We start from the raw sequence: 26,808 nt of genomic DNA, 5'->3' as shown, positions 1-26,808 counted from the left end.
GCCATAATCTAATTCTCTCGGAAAGTGTCCTCACTGATTAGCCTGTGCCAAGTGCACAGGCTGATCTAGGAAGACAATGACTGCACATGCATAATTTAAACACTGTTTTCACAGAATGAGGCTCATACTCATTATGCTCTTACTGAGCAGTGCGTCTATATTATCCAGGGTCCCATGCATGAGGCTCATACTCATTATGCTCTTACTGAGCAGTGCGTCTATATTATCCAGGGATGCTCTTACCGAGCAGTGCGTCTATATTATCCAGGGTCCCATGCATGAGGCTCATACTCATTATGCTCTTACTGAGCAGTGCGTCTATATTATCCAGGGTCCCATGCATGAGGCTCATACTCATTACGCTCTTACTGAGCAGTGCGTCTATATTATCCAGGGATGCTCTTACCGAGCAGTGGGTCTATATTATCCAGGGTCCCATGCATGAGGCTCATACTCATTACGCTCTTACTGAGCAGAGCGTCTATATTATCCAGGGATGCTCTTACCGAGCAGTGGGTCTATATTATCCAGGGTCCCATGCATGAGGCTCATACTCATTACGCTCTTACTGAGCAGAGCGTCTATATTATCCAGGGATGCTCTTACCGAGCAGTGGGTCTATATTATCCAGGGTCCCATGCATGAGGCTCATACTCATTATGCTCTTACCGAGCAGTGCGTCTATATTATCCAGGGATGCTCTTACCGAGCAGTGCGTCTATATTATCCAGGGATGCTCTTACCGAGCAGTGCGTCTATATTATCCAGGGTCCCATGCATGAGGCTCATACTCATTATGCTCTTACCGAGCAGTGCGTCTATATTATCCAGGGATGCTCTTACCGAGCAGAGCGTCTATATTATCCAGGGATGCTCTTACCGAGCAGTGCGTCTATATTATCCAGGGTCCCATGCATGAGGCTCATACTCATTATGCTCTTACCGAGCAGTGCGTCTATATTATCCAGGGTCCCATGCATGAGGCTCATACTCATAACGCTCTTACTGAGCAGAGCGTCTATATTATCCAGGGATGCTCTTACCGAGCAGTGGGTCTATATTATCCAGGGTCCCATGCATGAGGCTCATACTCATAATGCTCTTACCGAGCAGTGCGTCTATATTATCCAGGGATGCTCTTACCGAGCAGTGGGTCTATATTATCCAGGGTCCCATGCATGAGGCTCATACTCATAATGCTCTTACCGAGCAGTGCGTCTATATTATCCAGGGATGCTCTTACCGAGCAGTGCGTCTATATTATCCAGGGTCCCATGCATGAGGCTCATACTCATTATGCTCTTACCGAGCAGTGCGTCTATATTATCCAGGGTCCCATGCATGAGGCTCATACTCATTATGCTCTTACCGAGCAGTGCGTCTATATTATCCAGGGTCCCATGCATGAGGCCCATACACATAATGCTCTTACCCAGCAGTGCGTCTATATTATCCAGGGTCCCATGCATGAGGCTCATACTCATTATGCTCTTACCGAGCAGTGGGTCTATATTATCCAGGGATTCTCTTACCGAGCAGAGCGTCTATATTATCCAGGGTCCCATGCATGAGGCTCATACTCATTATGCTCTTACCGAGCAGTGCGTCTATATTATCCAGGGATGCTCTTACCGAGCAGTGGGTCTATATTATCCAGGGTCCCATGCATGAGGCTCATACTCATTATGCTCTTACCGAGCAGTGCGTCTATATTATCCAGGGTCCCATGCATGAGGCTCATACTCATTATGCTCTTACCGAGCAGTGCGTCTATATTATCCAGGGTCCCATGCATGAGGCTCATACTCATTACGCTCTTACTGAGCAGAGCGTCTATATTATCCAGGGATGCTCTTACCGAGCATTGCGTCTATATTATCCAGGGTCCCATGCATGAGGCTCATACTCATAATGCTCTTACCGAGCAGTGCGTCTATATTATCCAGGGATGCTCTTACCGAGCAGTGGGTCTATATTATCCAGGGATGCTCTTACCGAGCAGTGCGTCTATATTATCCAGGGTCCCATGCATGAGGCTCATACTCATAATGCTCTTACCGAGCAGTGCGTCTATATTATCCAGGGTCCCATGCTGGCGTTCTTCACACACCCTCAAAAGCCTCACTGATGGGGCCAGGCAGAGGGGGTCTGTCAGACTACTGGAACAGAAATTACAGTATGATTTTTTAACAAAACTTTAAGATTATATAAAAATGTCCCAGGTACAGAAGTTAACATGCTTAAAAAGGGCCATAACTCTACTGATGTCATATGAAACTGCACTTCATTAGCAAGGTGTCTGTTTGGCAAATTGATTAATATTTGTGTAAATTTAAGACACATTCTTTTAGAGATATGAGCAACACAAAAATCTGACACAGATGGACAAAAAAGGACGCATCTATGTGCCCTTAAAATAAAAAATAAAAACATCACTTTATAGGAAGATTATTAAAGAATGTAAATAGCCCACGGATGTTCTCACCTCTCAGTGTATGCAGTGAGTGCAGTCTTCCTGCCACACTTCTGTACGACCAGGGGCAGTATGTTGATGGCTAGGGCTCCCTCCGTGTCATCATCAAGTCCATACAGACAGTCCATAGGGATGTTACCACTCCTGTCAAAGGTTGGGACCATAGTTATACATTTGAGCCGTGCTCTGTGAAAACAGGGTTTCATGCATGTGCGTAAATTGTCGTCCCTGATTAGCCTGTGCAGTCAGCACAAGCTATACAGGGATTAAACTTTCAGCCGAAACTGAATTGTTGTTTAGAAGAGTCTTTATATAAACAAAAAATGTCCATTAAAGAGTAAAGCATTGTCCCTGATCAGCCTGTGCAAACTGTATATGTTAATCTGGGACAATACTTTACACACATGAATTAAACCCCTTCAGCCTGTGCAAACTGTATATGTTAATCTGGGACAATACTTTACACACATGAATTAAACCCCTTTTTCTCAGAGCAAGGTCAATTAACTTAGTCGCACTTTAGATTTATCACAAGACTCCAATGACACAGCTCCTTTTAAAACAGATGCCTTCAACAGTTAGTTTGTGTACTGTTTTAGTTGATGTAAGTACTATTGATGTTTGCTAAACATGCATGCCAACCCACTTGCTGCCAAGTCTTTAGCATGTGCAGTTATTCCATATTTTTAAGATTGCATTCCCCAGTGACCTAAACACTTGATCACAATTCAACAGGAGTCTCCCTCCCTTCAAGATTAACCAGCAGATCAATTTATATGATGCAAAGTGTTTTTAAGATAATTTATGGGGGAAAAAAAGTCATGTAAAAAAACTCTATTACCTTGACCTTTGACCTGACGAACTGAACACATATGGGAGTCTTCCTTCCCATTTAAGAAACCAACATACCAATTTGGATGACCGTAGACCAAAGCGTTCTATACATATCTTGTGGAAACCAATTTCATGATACAAGCTCTTGTTGAATTGACCTTTGCCCTTTCCCCCCAAAACAAACCAGTAAAGCAATTTGCATGATTTTAGGTCAAACTGTTCTTCAGATATCAAGCAGAAACATATTTCGAGTTACAAGCCTCTTTGACCTGTTGACCTCAAAATTAATAAGCACATCTCCTTGCAAGTGACCATCATATTAATCTGCATGATTGTAGGTTAAAGTGTTCTCTAATTCTTGTGCAGAAACGAATAAGAAAGACCAACCAACTCTCCATGTGACAGATGCCAAAGCAATACAGTCTGCATACCCCCAATTCTTCGAAGGGATCATAATTTAAAGACATCACAAGATCATTTTTGTATGTAACAAGATGTTGCTAAGTTAAACTCACTCGGTCGGCTTGTTATCTTCTATATCCACCACAAAGGATTCTTGGAAATCCACCGTCAAGTTTTCACTGATCCAACTCTAAATGTGAAAAATATTCATAGCATCTACAGGTTTTCTAGACAATTTGATAAATGTTATCAGTTATAACAGAAACCATTATTAAGACCCCCCCCCCCCCAAAAAAAAAAGAGAAAAGAAACTAAACTGATAAAAAATGTTGTACCAATTTTATTTTCCGAAATGATGTATAATATAATTGGCTATTTAAAAAAAGTCAAACTTATGTTTACTTTAAGAGTTAATTGAATGTATCTAGTAAATACTTCCTAAATAAACATGTTTTAAAAAGAATAAACAGAAAGGGCACAATTTCAATATCTACTTACTTCAATGTCAGCTTTAAATTGTATTGTATTGTTAATGGGTTAATGGTAAATCAAATCTTGGAATAAGGCCAATCCCACCCCATACACAAGGGTGTGATTTAAGAACCACTTCAGAGGAGGAAAATACCCTTCCCAGTTTACAAGGTTCAACATTCATTTTTATATAGATCAAGCAAAATTACTAATACATAATAACTAATTGCAGAATAATATGACATTACAAAATGAGAAAAAAAAAGGAAAAGAAAAGGAAAGAAAAATATGTGTTTTTGTTGGATTTATCATACTATATTACCAAATGAGGAAATCAGATAAAAAGAGGCCAAAGCAAACCCGTCCCATACCTCTACATTGCTGACGAGCTTTCCCTGCGCAACTATTGACGAGAGCTCATCCAGGAAGAGAGCATACGCCTCAGGTGACTTGGCGCTGCTGGATCGCACCAGGGTGAGAAGGGAGACAACCTGGTTGTAGAGGTCAGCTTCTAGAGTGTCCGGTGTGCTAGAGTTACCACTGCTCTCAGGGCCAGCAGGCTGACTGAAATAGTTAATGGCTAGAAACTAAAGCGGAAAGTGTCGTCCCTGATTAGCCTGCGCAGACAATATGCTTTATTGTCAATATGCAGTTGACAGACTGAAAGAGTCAACCTTCTACTGATACACATTTACACAATTTGTAGTACCATGACAATCAAAAGGTTTCATTTCCAACCCTAAGATACTGATGAGCAGCAATCAGTATAAAACCTGAACAGCCTGCGAGAAACTTGCAGGCTGTTCTTGTTTTATGCTGGTTGCATAGAGTTATTTTCACTTTGCTTCTGAGCAGGAAATAGTTTACTGCTAGAATCTCACAATGTGACCATGGTTGTCCAGACGTATCTTGCGGGTGCAGACCGCTCATCTATTTTTCTTTTTTAAAGGTGTAGGGACCTATCCCAATTTCAATCACAAAGGAGGGAGGGATGGAGTGGAGAGGGGTGTATAGTGTGGGTGTGTGGTCATTTATTACATTATCTTCCAAAAATGCCAAAAAAATGCCAAAAAAAAAAAATTTAGGGGGGGGGGGGGGGATTCTTGGGTGGGATGGTTGGACGGTATTTCAAAAATAAAATAATAAAAATAAATATTTGTGTTTTTTAACCATGTTTGAAAAAAAACAAGAGCTGTGTTTGTCAGAAACACAATGCCCCCTATTGCGCCGCTTTGAAAAAAAAAAAATTGTGTTTTTTTTACCTTTGACCTTGAATGATGACCTTGACCTTGAACTTCCACCACTCAAAATGTGCAGCTTTATGAGAACGCCGCTTTGAAATATTATTTTTTTGACCTTTGACCTTGAAGGATGACCTTGACCTTGAACTTCCACCACTCAAAATGTGCAGCTTCATGAGAACAGCGCTTTTGATTTTTTTTTTTTTTTTTTGACCTTGAAGGACGGACAGACGCCATATATTTGACAGTTGACCTTGAAGGATGACTTTGACCTTCACCTTTCACCACTCAAAATGTTCAGCTCCATGAGATACATGTGCTCCATGAGCAAATGTGCATGCCAAATATCAAGTTGCTATCTTCAATATTGAAAAAGTTATGGTCAATGTTAAAGTTTTCGGACGGACATACCCCATAAATTTGATATTTGACCTTGAGGGATGACCTTGACCTTGAATTTTCACCACTCAAAATGTGCAGCTCCATGAGATACACATGCATGCCAAATATCAAGTTGCTATCTTCAAAAGTGAAAAAGTTATGGCCAATGGTAAAGTTTTTTTCGGACAGACTTGACTGACATACTGACGAACAGTTCAACTGCTATATGCCACTCTACCGGGGGCATACAAATTATTTTTTTGGGTTGGGGGTGGGGGGGGGGGGGGTAAGTGTGAGGGTGTGGTGGTCATTTATTAGATGATCTTTAATTTAAAAAAAAACAATGGGGGGATTGAGGGGGAATTCGGGAGGGGGGATTCGGAGGGGCGTGGGGGATGGTTTGGGTGGAGTCTATTGTGGTATGTCAGGTAAGAGTTGTTTTGTCAAAGTATCAATCAAATCTAATCATAAATAAAGAAGTTATGGCAATTTTAGCAAAATTTTATAATTTGACCTTGAGAGTCAAGGTCATTCAAAGGTCAAGGTAAAATTCAACTTGCCAGGTACAGTACCCTCATGATAGCATGAAAGTATTTAAAGTTTAAAAGCAATTGCCTTGATACTTTAGAAGTAAAGTGGATCTAAACACAAAATGGAACCATATATTCAAAGTTACTCAGTCAAAAAAGGGCCATAATTCCGTAAAAATGACAACCAGAGTTATGCAACTTGTCCTTTACTGTCCCCTTATGATAGTTTGCGAGTGTTCCAAGTATGAAAGCAATATCTATGATACTTTAGGGGTAAAGTGGACCAAAACGCAAAACTTAACCAAATTTTCAAGTATAAAGGGCCCATAATTCCGTCAAAATGCCAGTCAGAGTTACATAACTTTGCCTGCACAGTCCCCTTATGATAGTTAGTAAGTGTTGCAAGTATGAAAGCAATAGCTTTGATACTTTAGGAAAAAAGTGGACTTAAACACAAAACTTAACCAAATTTTCAATTTTCTAAGTATAAAAAGGGCACATAATTCTGTCAAAATGCCGGTCAGAGTTACATAACTTTGCCTGCACAGTCCCCTTATGATAGGTAGTAAGTGTTGCAAGTATGAAAGCAATAGCTTTGATACTTAAGGAATAAAATGGACCTAAACACAAAACTTAACCAAAATTTTCAATTTTCTAAGTATAAAAAGGGCACATAATTCTGTCAAAATGCAAGCCAGAGTTATCTAACGTTGCCTGCCCAGTCCCCTCATGATAGTAAGTGTACCAAGTTTGAATGCAATAGCATTGATACTTTATGAGAAGTGGACCTAAACACAAAACTTAACCGGACGCTGATGCCGACGCCAAGGTGATGACAATAGCTCTTTTTTTTTTCAAAAAATAGATGAGCTAATAAAAATAATTAAATACATTTAAAATAAGTGTTATTTATTGGCCAATTAAAATTTATGCTATGTACTCATAAATGCATGGGTAACCATAACTTTGTGGTCTAAAAGAAGTTATATTATTTCCATTTATGCATCCAAAAAACCCTGTGAAAAGTGCTTATACTGTTAACTGAAATTTGAATTTTAACAATATTTTAATAATAAAAAATCTTAGTTAAAGCACACCAGTATATCACTAGGTCATCTGAACCATAATTTGATGAGATAAAAACACATACAATTTAATAAACAAGACCACCGCATAGCGGGTGCCAACGCTCGGCTGCGGGTGCAGTTGTGAACAAGAGCACCGCCTTGCGGGTGCAGACCGCTCATCTATTTTCTTTTTAAAGGTGAAGGGACTCTCATTTTCAATCACAAAGGAGGGAGGAGTGGAGTGAAGAGGGGTGTATAGTGTGGGGTTGTGGACATTTATTACATTATCTTCCAAAAAAGCGAATGGTGCGATGGTTGGACGGTATTTCAAACATAACCGTTTTAAAAAAAAAATGGGGGGGGGGGTATAGTGTGAGGGTGTGGTGATAATTTGTGAGATGATCTTAAAAAAAAAAAAAAAAAAAAAAAATTGGGGGGGGGTGGGGTGGGGGGGTGGGGTGGGGGTATAGTGTGAGGGTGTGGTGGTCATTTGTGAGATGATCTTAAAAAAAAAAAAAAAAAAAAAAAAAATTAGGGGGGGAGGAGGGGGGAGGGGGGGAGGGAGGGCACGGGGGATGGTTTGGGTGAAGTCTATTGTGGTATGTCAGGTAAGAGTAGTTTCATCAAAGTATCAATCAAATCTAATCATAAATAAAGAAGTTATGGCAATTTTAGCAAAATTTAATAATTTGACCTTGAGAGTCAAGGTCATTCAAAGGTCAAAGTAAAATTCAAGTTGCCAGGTACAGAAACCTCATGATAGCATGTAAGTATTTGAAGTTTGAAAGCAATAGCCTTGATACTTCGAGTGGATCGAAACACAAAATTTAACCATATATTAAAAGTTACTAAGTCAAAAAAGGGCCATAATTCCGTAACAATGACAACCAGAGTTATGCAACTTGTCCTTTTACTGTACCCTTATGATAGTTTGTGAGTGTTCCAAGTATGAAAGCAATATCTATGATACTTTAGGGGTAAAGTGGACCAAAACATAAATCTTAACCAAATTTTCAATTTTCTAAGTATAAAGGGCCCATAATTCCGTCCAAATGCCAGTCAGAGTTACATAACTTTGCCTGCACCGTCCCCTTATGATAGTTCATAAATCTTTCAAGTTTGAAAGCAATAGCTTTGATACTGTAGGAATAAAGTGGACCTAAACACAAAACTTAATCAAATTTTCAATTTTCTAAGTATAAAAAGGGCACATAATTCTGTCAAAATGCCAGTCAGAGTTACATTACTTTGCCTGCACAGTCCCCTTATGATAGTTAGTAAGTGTTGCAAGTATGAAAGCAATAGCTTTGATGCTTAAGGAATAAAATGGACCTAAACACAAAACTTAACCAAAATTGTCAATTTTCTAAGTATAAAAAGGGCACATAATTCTGTCAAAATGCATGCCAGAGTTATCTAACTTTGCCTGCCCAGTCCCCTCATGATAGTAAGTAAGTGTACCAAGTTTGAATGCAATAGCATTGATACTTACTGAGAAAAGTTGAACTAAACGCAAAACTTAACCAAAATTTTCAATTTTTTAAGTATAAAAAGGGCACATAATTCTGTCAAAATGCACGCCAGAGTTATCTAACTTTGCCTGCCCAGTCCCCTCATGATAGTAAGTAAGTGTACCAAGTTTGAATGCAATAGCATTGATACTTTCTGAGAAAAGTGGACCTAAACGCAAAACTTAACCGGACGCCGACGACAACGCCAACGCCGACGCCGACGCCAAGGTGATGACAATAGCTCATAATTTTTTTTCAAAAAATAGATGAGCTAATAAATGAAAGCTTGTCAGGTTTTTTTTAGAGGTCACAGTGACGTTGACCTTTGACCTAGAGACCCAAAAATTGGTGTGGCATGTAGAACTCATCAAGGTGCAGCTACATATGAAGTTTCAAAAATGTAGGTGGAAGCACTTTGATTTTAGAGCCAATGTTAAGGTTTTAGCACAACGCCTAGGGAGCACAGCGGACGACACGATGAGGTGGCTATGAAAATACCTCGGGTTTTTTCCGAAAAACAGCCGAGCTAAAAATTACTACCAAATGATTATTTTAAGATTAAAATAGTAACTTGCCTTTAAAAAAAATCTCTGTTTTAGATAATTTTTCTATAGTCAAGGTCACAATTATAGTTCTTTCTCTAGTTTGATATTTGTCACTTAAATATTACTTATTTCTTTGAAACATATGTGTACAATGCTAACATCTAAAAATACAAGTCAGTGTTACATTTTGCATACAAGTATTGCTTTTTATTGATGTCTTCAAAGCAGCATATAATTTAAGATTCTGTTTTAAATTTATTAACTAATACTCGTAATGACTGAATTGAATTAACATGTTGAAACAAGAGATTGCCAAGTAGGGCTGCAACGAATCCAAAAAATTTGTTCGAATCCTAATCCGAATCCAAATATGGTTTCTTCCAGTTTTTCGGATCCGGATTCCTCAGATAAGTGAAAATGATAATTGTCTGTCTAAATTTAAAAAAAATGTTTTAGAAGTATAATTTGACAACAAAACATTAAACATTTATCAACAAAAAAAGTTCTCGTTTAAAATTGTAGCAATGCCAAAATAAAACGAAACCTAACACTTATTCACTTTATAGTTTGTTGTTAACATACACTTTTCACTGTTCATACAGTTTGATGTTTGTTTTCACAAAAATTAACATTTCAACATTGCCAGGTGCAGACAAGCCCTATAAGAACTGACGGGGTCTCCTGTTGTTGAGAAGATTCTCTCACTGGGAATTGAGGTTCCTTGCATCACAAGATTACATTTAAGCTTAGTATATGACGAAAGATGCTTTCAAGACCATACATGATGAAGGAACACAATTTGACAGGTTGCGAAATTAGGAAAAATTTACCTGAATAACATTCCAGCCACACTCGAGCCACTACCGTTGTTTTTAATACAACTCAGAAAGACAATAAGGATTGAAAACTTACTTATTGCCATTAGGAATTGCATTTGTAAGATTGTAAATTCTCCATGATTTCGAATCAGTTTTACTTTCGGGAAGGATCTCAAATGATCTGCTCTGCTATTTGACTGTCACACGTCAATAAATATCGACTATTATACGTATCTTTTATCTTTTGAAAGAACCAGTCTGTATAAAAAACAATACTTGTGAAAACAGCACTAGGTTACATACAACTATGAAAATAAATATTTGGAACCGAAATTTCCAGGGATGGATCTGTACCCGCGAATCTGAAGTTGGATCCGATATCATCGGATATTTCGGGTACCCGTTGCAGCCCTTTTGCCAAGCAATATAGTCCCCCAACGGTGAAACTCCATCATTTTCAGTATTTTGTATATATTTATATTTGTTGCCATAGCAACCAGAATTCTTGACGTAGGAACAAAATGCTATGACGTGCATAATCTCCATATTGTCATTTATCCATATTTCAAGTTTCATGAACAAATATGAAGAACTTTAAAAGTTATCGCACAATCCAGAAAAGTGTGACAGAGCGCAAACCAGAAGTCCCCTCCGGTTTCACCGGTAGGGGACAAAAACATGTATTTTAGGTAGGCTATTCAACTAACCTTAAACTCTATGATAAAGATATGTGACTGCACAGGCTTATCTGAGACGACACTATAAGCACATGTATTTAACCCCCTTATCACAGAGCATGACTTAATGGGATAAGCATGTGCCAAGAGTGTTGATAAGACCATAGAAATTAGGGTGGTCCAACATTACTGAATTTGAGATTCTAAACTTGAAAATTATTTAGTTATTTGTTACTTAATAAACAATGATAGGCACTCACTAGCATTACAATAACAAAATCAAAATTATTTTGATTCTAACATGAAATGCGTTGAGTTTTTTTAGAAATACTTTAATTTGTTGCGTTTAATTCCCTTTTTGATATCAGCACCAGAACTTCATTCTAATTGTGTTTTAGGAAAGTTCAACAACTATATTTCATGACACGCAAGACACTTGCAGAGTCTGAAATGAATTACAAAAAGAGGCATAATTTTGGGTGGGTACAGGTGTAGGACTTAGGTCTTGGTCAGTGACTGCCTATTAAGACTCTGATTACTTATGTTAGGTTTCATTTTAAAATCTGTAGTAGATACAGATAATTAGTTGTTGCAAAAGTGCAAAGCGTCATTATTCTGCTAAACTGCAGGTCAAAGTTATGACACTTGGTAAAGAACAACATAATAACCAGACACACATGTATCAATTGAATAACTGCAGTAGAAACGGCAACACAGAATAGCTTCTAACAAACCTTTATCTTTTCGAAACCCAATATGGCTTAATTAGACTGCAGAAAATAAACTTCAAGAACAGAACTTTGGCAAAGCCACCTGATTCTTTAAAAACAGATCTAACGGTCTATGTTCAAAATATTTTAATTAACATACATCCTCAGTTTGCATACCTTTTCTCTGCCACACAGGTCACTATCATTACAGCCCCTATTACACCCATCCTCTTGTACCTAAAACATGCAAGTAGCATGAAAATTTTTTATTCGCATTTGGGACAAATGCGCATAAAGTGTGGGCTCACTTAGCCTTTGCAGTCGGCAAAAAATAATCAAAGACGACACTTTCCTCATAGACTGAATTTACATTACGAAGAGACATCCTTTGAACGTTAAATACCATAAAAGAAAAACTTGTTGTCCCACATTAGCCTGTACAGATTGCATTAAGTTCCGCATTAGCCTGTACAGATTGCATTAAGTCCCGCATTAGCCTGTACAGATTGCATTAAGTCCCTCATTAGCCTGTACAGATTGCATTAAGTCCCACATTAGCCTGTACAGATTGCATTAAGTCCCGCATTAGCCTGTATAGATTGCATTAAGTCCCCCATTAGCCTGTACAGATTGCATTAAGTCCCCCATTAGCCTGTACAGATTGCATTGTCCCCCATTAGCCTGTACAGATTGCATTGTCCCCCATTAGCCTGTACAGATTGCATTAAGTCCCCCATTAGCCTGTACATATTGCATTAAGTCACGCATTAGCCTGTACAGATTGCATTGTCCCCCATTAGCCTGTACAGATTGCATTAAGTCCCCCATTAGCCTGTACAGATTGCATTAAGTCCCGCATTAGCCTGTAAAGATTGCATCAAGTCCCGCATTAGCCTGTACAGATTGCATTGTCCCCCATTAGCCTGTACAGATTGCATTTTCCCCCATTAGCCTGTACAGATTGCATTAAGTCCCCCATTAGCCTGTACGGATTGCATTAAGTCCCTCATTAGCCTGTACAGATTGCATTGTCCCCCATTAGCCTGTACAGATTGCATTGTCCCGCATTAGCCTGTACAGATTGCATTGTCCCCCATTAGCCTGTACAGATTGCATTGTCCCGCATTAGCCTGTACAGATTGCATTAAGTGAAGATTTCCCAGAACAAGGCTCATATACATTAGTGTCGTGTTCTGAGAAAACTGGGCTTAATTCATGTGCGTAAAGTGTCGTCCCTGATTAGCCTGTGCAGTCCGCACAGGCTTATCAGGGACGACACTTTACGCTTTAATGGTATCTTTAGTTTCAAGGAAGTCCCTCCTTACCGAAAATCAAGTTTAGGCGGAAAGTGTCGTCCCTGATTAGCCTGTGCAGACTGAACAGGCTAATCTGGGACGACACTTTACGCACATGAATTAAGCCCAGTTTTCTCAGAACAAGACACATTATAAAGAGACAAAAAAACTGAAGTTGCAGAGATACAGATTGTTTTACAAATACTGGTTTAAGTAACACAAGCGGCGAAGCCAATGAGCACTATACTGGTTTAAGTAACACAAGCCGATGAGCACTATACTGGTTAAAGTAACACAAGCCGATGAGCACTATACTGGTTTAAGTAATACAAACCGATGAGCACTATACTGGTTTAAGTAACACAAACCGATGAGCACTATACTGGTTTAAGTAACACAAACCGATGAGCACTATACTGGTTTAAGTAATACAAACCGATGAGCACTATACTGGTTTAAGTAACACAAACCGATGAGCACTATACTGGTTTAAGTAACACAAGCCGATGAGCACTATACTGGTTTAAGTAACACAAGCCGATGAGCACTATACTGGTTTAAGTAACACAAGCCGATGAGCACTATACTGGTTTAAGTAACACAAGCCGATGAGCACTACAACACAAGCCGATGAGCACTATACTGGTTTAAGTAACACAAGCCGATGAGAACTATACTGGTTTAAGTAACACAAGCCGATGAGCACTATACTGGTTTAAGTAACACAAACCGATGAGCACTATACTGGTTTAAGTAACACAAGCCGATGAGCACTACAACACAAGCCGATGAGCACTATACTGGTTTAATTAACACAAGCCGATGTGCACTACAACACAAGCCTATGAGCACTATACTGGTTTAAGTAACACAAGCCGATGAGCACTATACTGGTTTAAGTAACACAAGCCGATGAGCACTACAACACAAGCCTATAAGCACTATACTGGTTTAAGTTCAATTGGGCTTATTCTGATTTTCGGATTGATAAATCCAGGCTTGTAGAATTTTCTTGCTTGCAGGCAACAACTCCAGATTGATTAAGTCTTTGCTTAAGAGCTGAATATGAAGACTAATTTGAGCATGTTTTATATTCAACTGACTGTGATAATCTAGTGATTATGTATACTATACATATAATTACAAGTAAAATATGTTGTCATCCTAAGTTGTTTCATTCAGTCATACTAACACCATGAAAAAGTCATGAATAACTTGGAAAATTAGTATATGATTCTCAATCTGGGAAAACTGGGCTTAGATAGCTGTCCAGTTCGCACAGGCTAACACTTTATCATAATGCATTTAAACCAGTTTCCCCAAATGAGACTCACATGTTTTCATAGAAGTGAAATCAAAACATTACTTAGGGTTGTTGTTTGACAGCTGCTTCCTGATAACAATATGTAGATCATCCTGAAAAAAGAAAATGAGAACATTTGAGCTTTGCTCTGTGAAACACTGGTTTAATGCATGTGTGCAAAGTCTTGGCTCATATTAGCCTGTGCAGTCTACACAGGCTTATCAAGGACAAAACTTTCCACCTAGACTTGATTTTCACTTAGAAGAGACTTCCTGATCTGGGGTTTCACTTTAGGCATTTGCATTAAAGCCACTTTTCACAGACGGCAGCTAAATAAAAGCATTTATAGGGCGGCCATAAAATTGGTGCACACAAAATTTGAAAATTATTGGATATGAACAGGGGAAAATTTTTCTAAAACATATGGAAACAGGAGATGTGTTTGTCAGAAACACAATGTCCCCTTCAGCGCCACTTTGATTTATGAATTTTTTTTTATCATTTGGCAGGTACAGATAATTATCTCCCTTTGAAGCTTATTACTTCCCTTGGATTTGGTTTTTTGACCTTTGACCTTGAAGGATGACGTTGACCTTTCACCACTCAAAATGTGCAGCCCCATGAGATACATATAAATGCCAAATATCAAGTTGTTATCTGAAGTGACATAGAAGTTATGAGCATTTTTCAAAACCTTAGCGCAGAAACCTAAACGCAAAGTGTGACGGAAAGACAGACGGACGGTCCGATCACTATATGCCCTCCTTCGGTGGCATAAAAAAATATTTCAAGATAAAATTGATCTGGAAACTACAATATTTAAAGTTATGAAAAGTTGTTATTGTTGACCATATTTAACATTATTAGCTTTACCAGTTCTTGCACCATTTAAATCATTTCACAATTCAGTAAGCATACAAATTATCTCAAAATGGACACACATTTACAAGTTTTTATCGTTAAGCATAATAGGCATTTGGAGATTTGATACGCAGATTAATTTGTCAGAGCTATATCTGCAGTTATATTATTAACCTACCTGTATAAGTCCCCCTTCATTTGCATTCTTGAAGGCTAAGGCACTGAGTATCACATACAGCTTTCGTATCTGACCCACTGACAGGTTGTCCAGGTAGTCCAACATACTCTGAAATATACAGGGAGAGATAACTCATTATTTTCAGTATGTTTTAACCAGCGCATTTTTTCCTTCTTTAAAAAGTGCTTAAAAAGGACAATTTACAAAACAAGACATTTGTTAAAAAATTCCTAAAAGCTGTCCCAAATAATTCCCAACGGGAATCACTTGTACCCCCTACCCCTTTTTATAATGAATTTACGCGAATATTGGAAATTACCCCCGGAAAACCCGATCCGTGGAAATCCACTGATCTGTGGAAAAATCACACCACTGAAGAATGGCAAATGGTGTTAACATTATACTGAGCCTTTACAAGAATTGCAAGGGTTTCAATATTATACCGTACTTTCACAAGAATTGCAAAGGGTGTCAATATTATACTGTACCTTCACAATAATCGCAAAGGGTGTCAATATTATACCGTACCTTCACAAGAATTGCAAAGGGTTTCAATATTATACCGTACCTTCACAAGAATTGCAAAGGGTTTCAATATTATACCGTACTTTTAGAAAAATTGCAAAGGGTGTCAATATTATACTGTACTTTCACAAGAATGGCAAATGGTGTCAATATTATACCGTACCTTCACAAGAATGGCAAAGGGTTTTAATATAATACCGTACCTTCACAAGAATTGCAAAGGGTTGCAACATAATACCGTACTTCTAAAAGAATTTGCAAGGGTGTCAATATTTAACAGTACCTTCACAAGAATGGCAAACAGTGTCAATATTATACTGTACCTTCACAAGAATTGCAAATGGTGTCAATATTATACAGTAACTTCACAAGAATGGCAAATGGTGTCAATATTATACAGTACTTTCACAAGAATGGCAAATGGTGTCAATATTATTGACCTTCACAAGAATGTCAAAGGGTTTCAATATAATACCGTACCTTTACAAGAGTTGCAAAGGGTTTCAATATTATACCGTACTTTTAAAAGAATTTGTAAGGGTGTCAATCTTATACTGTACATTCACAAGAATTGCAAAGGTGTCAATATTATACCGTACCTTCACAAGAATTGCAAAGGATGTCAATATTATACCTTACCTTCACAAATATTGCAAAAGGTGTCAATATAATACCGTACCTTTACAAGAATTGCAAAGGGTTTCAATATTATACCGTACATTTACAAGAATTGCAAAGGGTGTCAATCTTATACCGTACCTTCACAAGAATTGCAAAGGGTGTCAATATTATACCGTACCTTCACAAGAATTGCATAGGATGTCAATATTATACCATACCTTCACAAGAATTGCAAAGGGTTTCAATATTATACCGTACCTTTACAAGAATTGCAAAGGGTTTCAATATTATACCATACTTTTAGAAAAATTGCAAAGGGTGTCAATATTATACAGTACCTTCACAAGAATTGCAAAGGATGTCAATATTATACCGCACTTTCACAAGAATGGCAAATGGTGTCAATATTATACCGTACCTTCACAAGAATGGCAAAGGGTTTCAATATAATACCGTACCTTCACAAGAATTGCAAAGGGTTGCAACATTTTACTGTACTTTTTAAAGAATTTGCAAGAGTGTCAATCTTATACAGTACCTTCACAAGAATGGCAAACGGTGTCAACATTATACTGTACCTTCACAAGAATTGCGAAAGGAGCCACTTTGTTCAGATGGTGTGTGACCAGATCAGCCAGGATGTCCAGGGAGGCATCAATCTCTGCCTCAAACCCACTGCCTATGTGCTCCACCATGTTACCCACAATCTCCTGCATGTTGACAATATTTTGTATTCGAGCAGGGCTTAATGCATGTGCATAAAGTGTCCTCCCAGATAAGCCTGTTAAGTCACCAAAGTCCATACAAGTAAAAAGTGTAGTCCCTGATTAGCCTGTGCAGACTGCACAGTCTTATCTGGGGCGATATTATACACACATGGAATAAAGCCCCTTTTTACACAGCAATGCTCTTTTTATATTCAAATATAACACAATAAACAAAATGTGTTATGGAAAAAATAAGTCTTGTTCTAATAGCTAGCACGCTCCAAAAGCAGTATAGTAAAGCTAGCATTATGATGGCCTTTTCCATCTGAAGTATGCTTTGCAAAAAAGAGATTTACTTAAACTAAACAAGAGATGTGCTTGTCACAAACACAATGACCCCTATTGCGCCGCTTTGAAATAAAATTTCAATATATCATTTGGCAGGTTTAGAAATTATCTCCCTTTTATAGCTTATTACTTCCCTTGGATTGCATTTTTTTCTTTTGAACGTGACAGATGACATTGACCTTAAAATTTGTTTGAGATTATATCCTTTAAAAAAATATTACTTCCTTTGTGAAAATGATCTGTACCTGCCAAATGATATAAAATAGAAATTATCTCCCTTTAAAGCATGTTGCTTCCCTTGGATTTTGTTTTTTGACCTTTGACCTTAAAGGTTGACCTTGACCATTACCTTTCACCACTAAAAATGTGCAGCTTCATGAGATACACATGCATGCAAAATATTAAGTTCCTATCTTCAATATTGCAAAAGTTATGGCCAATGTTTAAGTTTTCGGACGGACGGACAGACAGTTCAAATGCTATATGCCACCCTTCCGGGGGCATAAAAAGCACATAAAAACCAAAAGCGTCATCCTGAATAAGCCCCTGCAGACTGTAAACAGCCATCCAGGATGACAATTTATGAAAATGCATAAAGCTAGATTTTTCCATGAACCATGAACTGTGCTTTCATTAAAATTGCTTTTAATATTTTAAATAATTTATATCTTAAAGACATTGTTTGAATTATGTTTGAATTATATTTGAATGGCAGAATGTGCTCAGATTTATTAAAGTATTTTAATGCTTAAAGACCTTTAAATAAAAAAAGGGCTGTTTGCAAAACATGCATGCCATATGGGCTGTCAATTGCAGTGGCAGCCATTGTGTGAATACGTTTTTTGGCACTGTGACCTTGACCTTTGACCAAGTGACCTGAAAATCAATAGGGGTCATCTGCGAGTCATGATCAATGTACCTATGAAGTTTCATGATCCTAGGCTTAAGCTTTCTTGAGTCATCATCTGGAAACCATATTACTGTGTCAAGTCACCGTGACCTTGACCTTTGACCTAGTGACCTGAATATCAATAGGGGTCATCTGCGAGTCATGATCAATGTACCTATGAAGTTTCATGATCCTAGGCTTAAGCGTTCTTGAGTTATCATCCAGAAACCTTTTTACTATTTCGGGTCACCGTGACCTTGACCTTTGACCTAGTGACCTGAAAGTCAATAGGGGTCATCTGTGAGTCATGATCAATGTACCTATGAAGTTTCATGATCCTAGGCATAAGCGTTCTTGAGCTATCATCCAGAAATCATTTTACTATTTCGGGTCACTGTGACCTTGACCTTTGACCTAGTGACCTGAAAATCAATAGGGGTCATCTGCGAGTCATGATCAATGTACCTATGAAGTTTCATGATCCTAGGCATAAGCGTTCTTGAGTTATCATCCGGAAACAATTTTACTGTGTCAAGTCACTGTGACCTTGACCTTTGACCTAGTGACCTGAAAATCAATAGGGGTCATCTGCGAGTCATGATCAATGTACCTATGAAGTTTCATGATCCTAGGCATAAGCGTTCTTGAGTTATCATCCGGAAACAATTTTACTGTGTCAAGTCACTGTGACCTTGACCTTTGACCTAGTGACCTCAAAATCAATAGGGGTCATCTGTGAGTCATGATCAATGTACCTATGAAGTTTCATGATCCTAGGCCTAAGCGTTCTTGAGTCATCATCCGGAAACCATCTGGTGGACAGACAGACGGACATACGGACAGACCGACATGTGCAAAACAATATACCCCCTCTTCTTCGAAGGGGGGCATAATGATACAACTTGTTTCATTTATTAATTCCCAAAATGGACTTTGGTCCTTGACTTTTGTACAAATTTACTTCAAAGGAATTTCTGAATAAAAGATTCTGTAAAACAACTAAAAACAAGGCACTTGCACTTAAACAATATACATGTTAATTATAAAACACAATTATCTATAGCCAACATTATTTGAAGCAGAGCCCAACTTTGACATCAAAGTGTAAAGGGCTATTTGCAACAAGCATAAAACCAGAGGATCTTGAGTATAACTTGCAGTCTTTTCAGGTTTCATGCTGTTTGCTGCTCATCAGTATCTCAGTTTCAGATTTTTTTTAGAAAAGCCTTTCAAACTTCAATCTACTAAGAAAAGTCTGAAATCTATAGCCCACATTATTTGCACCAGGCCCAACTTCCATCATTACAGCCGCCTACCTGTCTATGGTAGGGCTCGAAGGCAATGAAGCAGTGCTTGTAGAGGGAGCAGCCAAAATATGACACGGGTAACTCGGGCGATCTCAGAAGTACCTCTGACAATTTCAACAGAGACTGGAAATATCCTTTTAACACCTGTAAGCAATACAATAGAAATTGAACTCAAAATCATAACGGCGACAAAATCATATAAATATTGAATATTTCAAAATATTCAAGTAATTGGTGGTTTAGTGACTGAGTTTTATTTAATATATACTTTTATTTAATATCATACATGTAAGTGGTGATTTAATTACTGATTGTTACTTCTATTTAATATCATACATGCAGTAACATACATGTGATTCTGAACCAAAAATTTCACAGTTCATGACAGTCAACATTTATTCACACAAACTCTTTTACCCTCTGAAACAAAATCAATCCCACTTTTAACACCTAGGTCAAAAATCTTAAATGTTACCATAATACCATTATTTTATAACATGAGATAATTTTCTAGAATCCAGTACAACAAGAGATGTGTTCGTCAGAAACACAATGCCCCCTATTGCGCCGCTTTGAAATAAAAACAAAATTTGACCTTTGACCTTGAAGGATGACCTTGACATTGAACTTCCACCACTCAATATGTGCAGCTTCATGAGATGCACCGCTTTGAAATAAAAAAAATAATTGACCTTTGACCTAAAAGGATGACCTTGACCTTGAACTTCCACCACTCAAAATGTGCAGCTTCATGAGATACACATGCATGCCAAATATCAAGTTGCTATCTTCAATAGTGCAAAAGTTATGTCCAACGTTAAAGGTTTTTTTTCGGGACGGACGGACAGACTGACATACTGACGGACAGTTCAACTGCTATATGCCACCCTACCCGGGGCATAAAAACAAAATGAAAACTTCTCATAAGAAATTCATTTTAAAACTAACATTTTAAAACTAAGACTGAAAACTTGAAAGGAAATTCAAATACAAGTATTACCAGTGAATGAACTGAAAACACTTTCTTTAGATAGACTTCATTAAAACATCCGGCGCGAATCTTGTTCCTGAACAGACTCTCCACGGCCTTCTTGCGCGGGGTACCGTGGAGTATGAGCAGCATGAACAGGTCAATGACCTTGTGGTTGGAGGGCTGCTTCTCCTGCTCAATCGCCTGAAATATACAGATGGGTGTTTTAATTCATTAAGTGGAAAGTACACTGCACAGGCTAATCAGGGATGACACTTGACGCACATGCTCAGATAATATGAGCTTCATTCTGGAAAAACTGGGCTTAATGCATGTGCGTAAAGTGTCGTTCCAGTTTAGCCTATGCAGTCCACACAGGCTAATCAGCGATGGCACTTCCCGCCTTAAGTGGATTTTCAATTTTTCTTATGCAGATAAATCCAGTGTAAGTAAAATGTCCAATATAATATCTGATCTCAAACAATTTTCTGCAAGCAGTTTTATGCATTACCATATATTAAATACGCACTCCGGAAAATCAATCTTAAGGCATGTGTTTAAAGAGTCATTTAGGATTTGCTTGTGCCATCCACTTGAAAGTCATTTTCTTATAACCGAAAAATTCAGTCTAAGTGAATAGCGTAGTCCCTGATTAGCCTGTGCAGATCTTGTGTGTACTGCACAGGCTAATCTGGGACAACACTTTACACACATGCATTAAGCCCAGTTTTCTCAGAAGGAAGCCCATTTAATGCAATACCTTTATAAGGGCATCCCCAACATGTCGCTGAAACCTGACAGCTGACTTCAGCGTATCCAGTACGACACTCTCAACATCCTGCTTGTAGCCATCACTTATAGCAGCACTAAAACATGAGACGAGCTCTGTCTGTAAAGGCTTGTCAGGGACAACACTTTCTGTTTGTATGACATTTTTCGTTTAAACAAAGTCTCTAGTTTTAACAAAAATCCAGTTTAGGCGGAAAGTGTCGCCCCTAATAAGCCTGTGCGGACTGCACAGGCTAATCTGGGACGACACTTTACGCACATGCATTAACCCTTTCCCCCATAAGAAGCCAAGTGAAAATGGCTTTTGAAACCAGCATAAAACCAGAACAGCCTGCGAGTAACTCGCAGTCTGTTCAGGTTTTATGCTGTTTGCTGCTCATCAGTATCTAAGATTTGGAAATGAAGCCTTTTAAACTTGGATCTAGTAAGAAAGGCCTTTAATTAAATGTAACTTTCTAAGGAACTACAAATGCGTGAAAATACATATCGAAGTGGTAAAGGTTTAAAAGACTTTTTCACAGAGAGGCTCATATTAACTCTTTACCACTCAGATACTGTTTGTAGTCCAGTAGAATATCAAATTAAATCAAAGACAGTTATTGCAACATAAAAGTTTTAAATGCTTTTTTCCAACCTTATGATCTGACAAGCAGCAAACAGTATAAAAACTGAATTGATTCCAGTTTCTGGCAAGCTGTTCTGGTTTTATGCTGGTTGCATGCAGCCATTTTTACTTTGTTTCTGAGTGGGAAAAGATTTATAGTAGATGGGAATAATTTAAGAAGCGTGGTTGATGTTGTTAATATTACAATATTCTCAATATATTTCCTAATGAAGCTGGCTGATAGCGCTTAAAATGTATATTATCAGAATACACGATGGTCGCCTTTTTCTAATCTACATGCAAAACTTATTTTGACAAAGGTTAGTATTAAACATGTTTATACACATGCCAATTCCATTATCCAACATTTCAAGTCAAAAGAGTAAATTATTATTTTCCATCCATTTGAAAATAGGGTCTGACATACCATTTTGCATATACATCTAATGTACTTAAATATAAATGGTGCAAGCATAGCAGATACCACCAGTAATATTTTTTATCAACCTGTATGGTGCAATGTTGAAGGAAAATAGGTGTCACTTACCCAGACTTTTTACTGCTGGATACAGCCGTCAGCCAATCAAATTCCAGTGTCACTTACCCAGAATTTTTACTGCTAGATACAGCTGTCGACCAATCAAATTCCAGTGTCATTTACCAAGACTTTTTACTGCTGGATACAGCTGTTGACCAATCAAATTCCAGTGTCACTTACCCAGACTTTTTACTGATGGATACAGCCGTCGACCAATCAAATTCCAGTGTCACTTACCCAGAATTTTTACTGCTGGATACAGCCGTCGACCAATCAAATTCCAGTGTCACTTACCCAGACTTTTTACTGCTGGATACAGCCGTCAACCAATCAAATTCCAGTGTCACTTACCCAGAATTTTTACTGCTGGATACAGCTGTCGACCAATCAAATTCCAGTGTCACTTACCCAGACTTTTTACTGCTGGATACAGCCGTCGACAAATCAAATTCCAGTGTAACTTACCCAGACTTTTTACTGCTGGATACAGCCGTCAACCAATCAAATTCCAGTGTCACTTACCCAGACTTTTTACAGCTGGATACAGACGTAGACCAATCAAATTCCAGTGTCACTTTCCCAGACTTTTTACTGCTGGATACAGCCGTCGACCAATCAAATTCCAGTGTCACTTACCAAGACTTTTTACAGCTGGATACAGATGTCGACCAATCAAATTCCAGTGTCACTTACCCAGACTTTTTACTGCTGGATACAGCCGTCGACCAATCAAATTCCAGTGTTACTTACCCAGACTTTTTACTGCTGGATACAGCCGTCGACCAATCAAATTCCAGATTCTTTCTCAGTTCAGAAGCAACCTGCGACAAAAACAAGACTCAGTTGATAGCCTAAAGATCTTTTTTGTCAACAACAAAATAAAAGACTTGTATTTGGGTGAGATATTAAAATTCATTAGCCCCATAAGAAATATTTCCTTCTTTCTTAAGTTCTTAGATTTGTAAATGTACAATAAAGCTCATGCATACGACAATTAATGGCAGGTATTTTGTGTGGTCATATTTAGCAGACTAGAATTAGAATTTTAATAGAATGATGTTATTGTGAACAAAAACCCATATATTATAAAATGCATAGTGACCTTGACCTTTGACCTAGTGACCCCAATCCAATAGGGGTCATTTACTGTCCAAGGCCAATGCACATGTGAAGTATCAAGCCAATCGGTCAATTGGTTGACGAGTTATTTATCGAAAACGATTTTCACACTTAGTGTGATAGTGACCTTGACCTTTGACTTAGTGACCTCAATTTCCATAGGGGTCATATACTGTCCAAGGCCAATGCACATGTAAATTATCAAGCCGAATGGTCAATTCGTTGAAGAGTTATTGATCGGAAACCACTTAGCGTGATAGTGACCTTGACCTTTGACCTAGTGACCTCAATTTCAATAGTGGTCATCTTCTGTCCAAGACCAATGCACATGTTAAGTATCAAGCCAATGGTCAATTCGTTGACAAGTTATTGATCAGAAACTAACTGGTCTACCAACAGACAGACCGACCAACATCCAGCAAAACAATATACCCCTTTTTTCAAAAAGGGGCATAATAAGCATAAGGCTTTGGATGCAATCAGGCTAAAATTATTAGGTTTAACCCTTAACCACTCAGATACGCTTTTTAACGCAGGCTGTTCTCGTCTTATGCTGGTTGCAAAAGCCATTTCACTTTGCTTCTGAGTGGGAAAGGGTTACAACTAATACCTCCAGGCAATCCTGGCTGGTGACAGACTGTAGCAGGAATTTGACTAGTACAGGAAGGTCATCCAGGTCCACTGAGGCCAGTAGCTGCAGCACCGAGTCTCGGATCTGAACACATGGAGACCACACTATCTTATGTATCGTGTAGACAACTATATACCAGTATATCAGTATAACGTGGAAGATTCAGACAATATATCATATTGCCTTAAAGAACAGCAATCAAAATGCTTTTTACAATTATGATAGCCATGATGATGGTTTTTACACTGATGATAGTGATGATGATGGTTTTTACAATGATGATAGTGATGTTGATGGTTTTTACAATATTGATAGTGATGATGATGGTTTTTACAATGATGATAGTGATGATGATGGTTTTTACAATGATGATAGTGATGATGATGATTTTTACAATGCTGATAGTGATGATGATGGTTTTTAAAATGATGATAGTGATGATTATCCTTTTTAAAAATAATGATGGTTATGACATGTATGATGGTGATTATTAAAATGGCTAAAAGATTCAGTTCATTATTATGATGAGTTTTACCATTTTCACAGAAGCTTAGCATTATGTTAAAGATCACTATCTTTTTTTACACCAATGGTGATGATGACAATCATTATGATGAATTAACCGTACCTCAGCAAGAAGGGTACTAGGAAGAACCAGGTTGGACAAGGCATCAAGAATGGGTATTGACAACTGTTTGTTCTCAGCAAGTATATCTCTGTAAAGCAAATATTTTATTTTTAATGTGTGCCCAGAATCACACACATGCTGCTCAAGTATCAAATTGGAAGCATGTCATACCAATGTCTTATTTTGTTCAGCTACTATTTTGGCCAAATAGACACCTGACTTTCAACCCTAAGAATTTAATATCGAGTCATCAGCGTTTTCATAATAAATGCTGATAAGCCCTTTTTATTTAGACCCTTTTGAGTTTCTGTACTACACAGGGGAGACAATGCTTTAACTCCATGTAAATAACGTGTTTCATCCAGACCAGAACAAAATAAGTTTCCAATAATTCATTAATCACCTCAAGGACATAGCCGCTAGTGTACATTTTGTTTGTTTATTTGCTTGTGTAGTTTGTTTATTTGGCCATTTAAACAGTATATCAGTCATCAGGTTAGGTGGTTTCAACAGTACTCAATGCATATACTTTTGCCATTAACTTAAAACTGTCCAAGTTAAATCAAAAGTAGGGAGCAAATTGCTGTAAAAGGAATTTCATGATAAACCCAACACACCCTCTGTTTGGTAGTCACTTGCACCATTAAACTTGATGGCATAATGCTATTCCTGTACTAGTATGGGGAAAGAATTGGAGATGCGTTCTGAGTAAACTGTTTAAATGCATGTGTGTTAAATATTCCATGTAAGCAAGTGCAGTCTGCACAGCCATCAGTGATGACTCTTTCTTAACTAGATTTTCGTCAAGAAAGGTCTCCCTTTACACGAAAAATACAATAAATGCTAAAAGTGTTGTCCCAGATTATCCTGTGCAGACTGCGCAGGCTAATCTGGGACAACACTTTACACACATGCATTCAACCGCCTTTTCACAGAGCGAGTCACATTTATTCACCTCCTAGGAAGTGCTGTGATTACTCACACAGGAATTCATAAAGCTAGGGTTCATAGAATATAATGAAACAAAAATTGCATTAATTTGCCAAAACCACTGCAATTTTGCCTGTCATTTTCACTTATTTAAGGACCAGTAATAAAAAAGTTCCTAAGGGATTTACCTTAAATGTTCACATAAAACCTTTGCAAAATGAATCACTTCTGTTTACAAATTACTAAATTTCAAAACCTCCAAGCAATATTTTTAAATTTAAAATGACCTATACACAAACCAGACAGAGACTTAAGGTAATTTACAAAATAAGGTTGTCCTTGTAAATATGACCCATAATTACCGAAGAGCTGTTGCCACCGTGGTATGTTCGGAGTCCTGTACAATGTAGGGGAGACAATTTATTATCTCCCTTTGAACCTCATCACAGCTGCATGTGAGCATCTCAAGAAGCTTTTCTGTAACTTCCTGTAAATACAGAAGAATCATTTCAACGAACTTAATAGAGGACCACTATGCAATGTTACAAACCAATATTTTCACCTCTAGGGAATGCATTAAAAAAAATTGTTACTTTTGTCAAGTAACAGAACTATGTCTATTTAACCACAGATGAATAAAAGGATCAAACAAATGTGTATTTTTGTAAATAACAGTAGAGTGGGAAACATAATACACTATAACTGCTAATAAAAGTAACATACAACAAACAACCATAGTCCCATGGTAACTTCATGGACCTCAACTTGTACGAAACAAAGAGATATTATATACTGCAAATGAATGTTATTGTTCTTTTCATTAAGAACACTTTGCAACTTTTATTAACTTATAATACAAACTATACACAGTTTGGCCATGAGATCCCTATTAGACTATCTGCTAT

General features: G+C 37.9%; 1 protein-coding gene across 3 annotated transcripts in view; it reads right to left on the bottom strand.

Annotated features, from left to right (window-relative positions):
• The window catches only part of LOC127880818 (Fanconi anemia group D2 protein-like), a 100,468-nt gene that overhangs the window by 48,608 nt on the left and 25,052 nt on the right, over positions 1–26,808 (bottom strand). For 2 of the 3 annotated variants that reach the window (XM_052428265.1, XM_052428264.1), the window contains exons 10-24: positions 26,266–26,390; positions 24,974–25,061; positions 24,325–24,429; positions 23,346–23,416; positions 21,425–21,530; positions 20,695–20,868; positions 19,704–19,838; positions 17,022–17,153; positions 15,298–15,405; positions 14,322–14,371; positions 11,838–11,897; positions 4,552–4,744; positions 3,823–3,899; positions 2,486–2,617; positions 2,059–2,159 (exon numbers count right to left, since the gene is read on the bottom strand). In XM_052428265.1, coding sequence (XP_052284225.1) covers positions 2,059–2,159; positions 2,486–2,617; positions 3,823–3,899; positions 4,552–4,744; positions 11,838–11,897; positions 14,322–14,371; positions 15,298–15,405; positions 17,022–17,153; positions 19,704–19,838; positions 20,695–20,868; positions 21,425–21,530; positions 23,346–23,416; positions 24,325–24,429; positions 24,974–25,061; positions 26,266–26,390 — 1,657 coding nt within the window. The remainder of the gene's footprint in view (positions 1–2,058; positions 2,160–2,485; positions 2,618–3,822; positions 3,900–4,551; positions 4,745–11,837; positions 11,898–14,321; positions 14,372–15,297; positions 15,406–17,021; positions 17,154–19,703; positions 19,839–20,694; positions 20,869–21,424; positions 21,531–23,345; positions 23,417–24,324; positions 24,430–24,973; positions 25,062–26,265; positions 26,391–26,808) is intronic. The other variant, XM_052428266.1, reaches the window with a different exon arrangement.

Source organism: Dreissena polymorpha, chromosome 5 (assembly GCF_020536995.1).
Source record: "Dreissena polymorpha isolate Duluth1 chromosome 5, UMN_Dpol_1.0, whole genome shotgun sequence".
Lineage (NCBI taxonomy): Eukaryota > Metazoa > Mollusca > Bivalvia > Myida > Dreissenidae > Dreissena > Dreissena polymorpha.
Note: the sequence above shows the minus strand (reverse complement) of the source record. Positions and strands in the feature narration are given on the sequence as shown.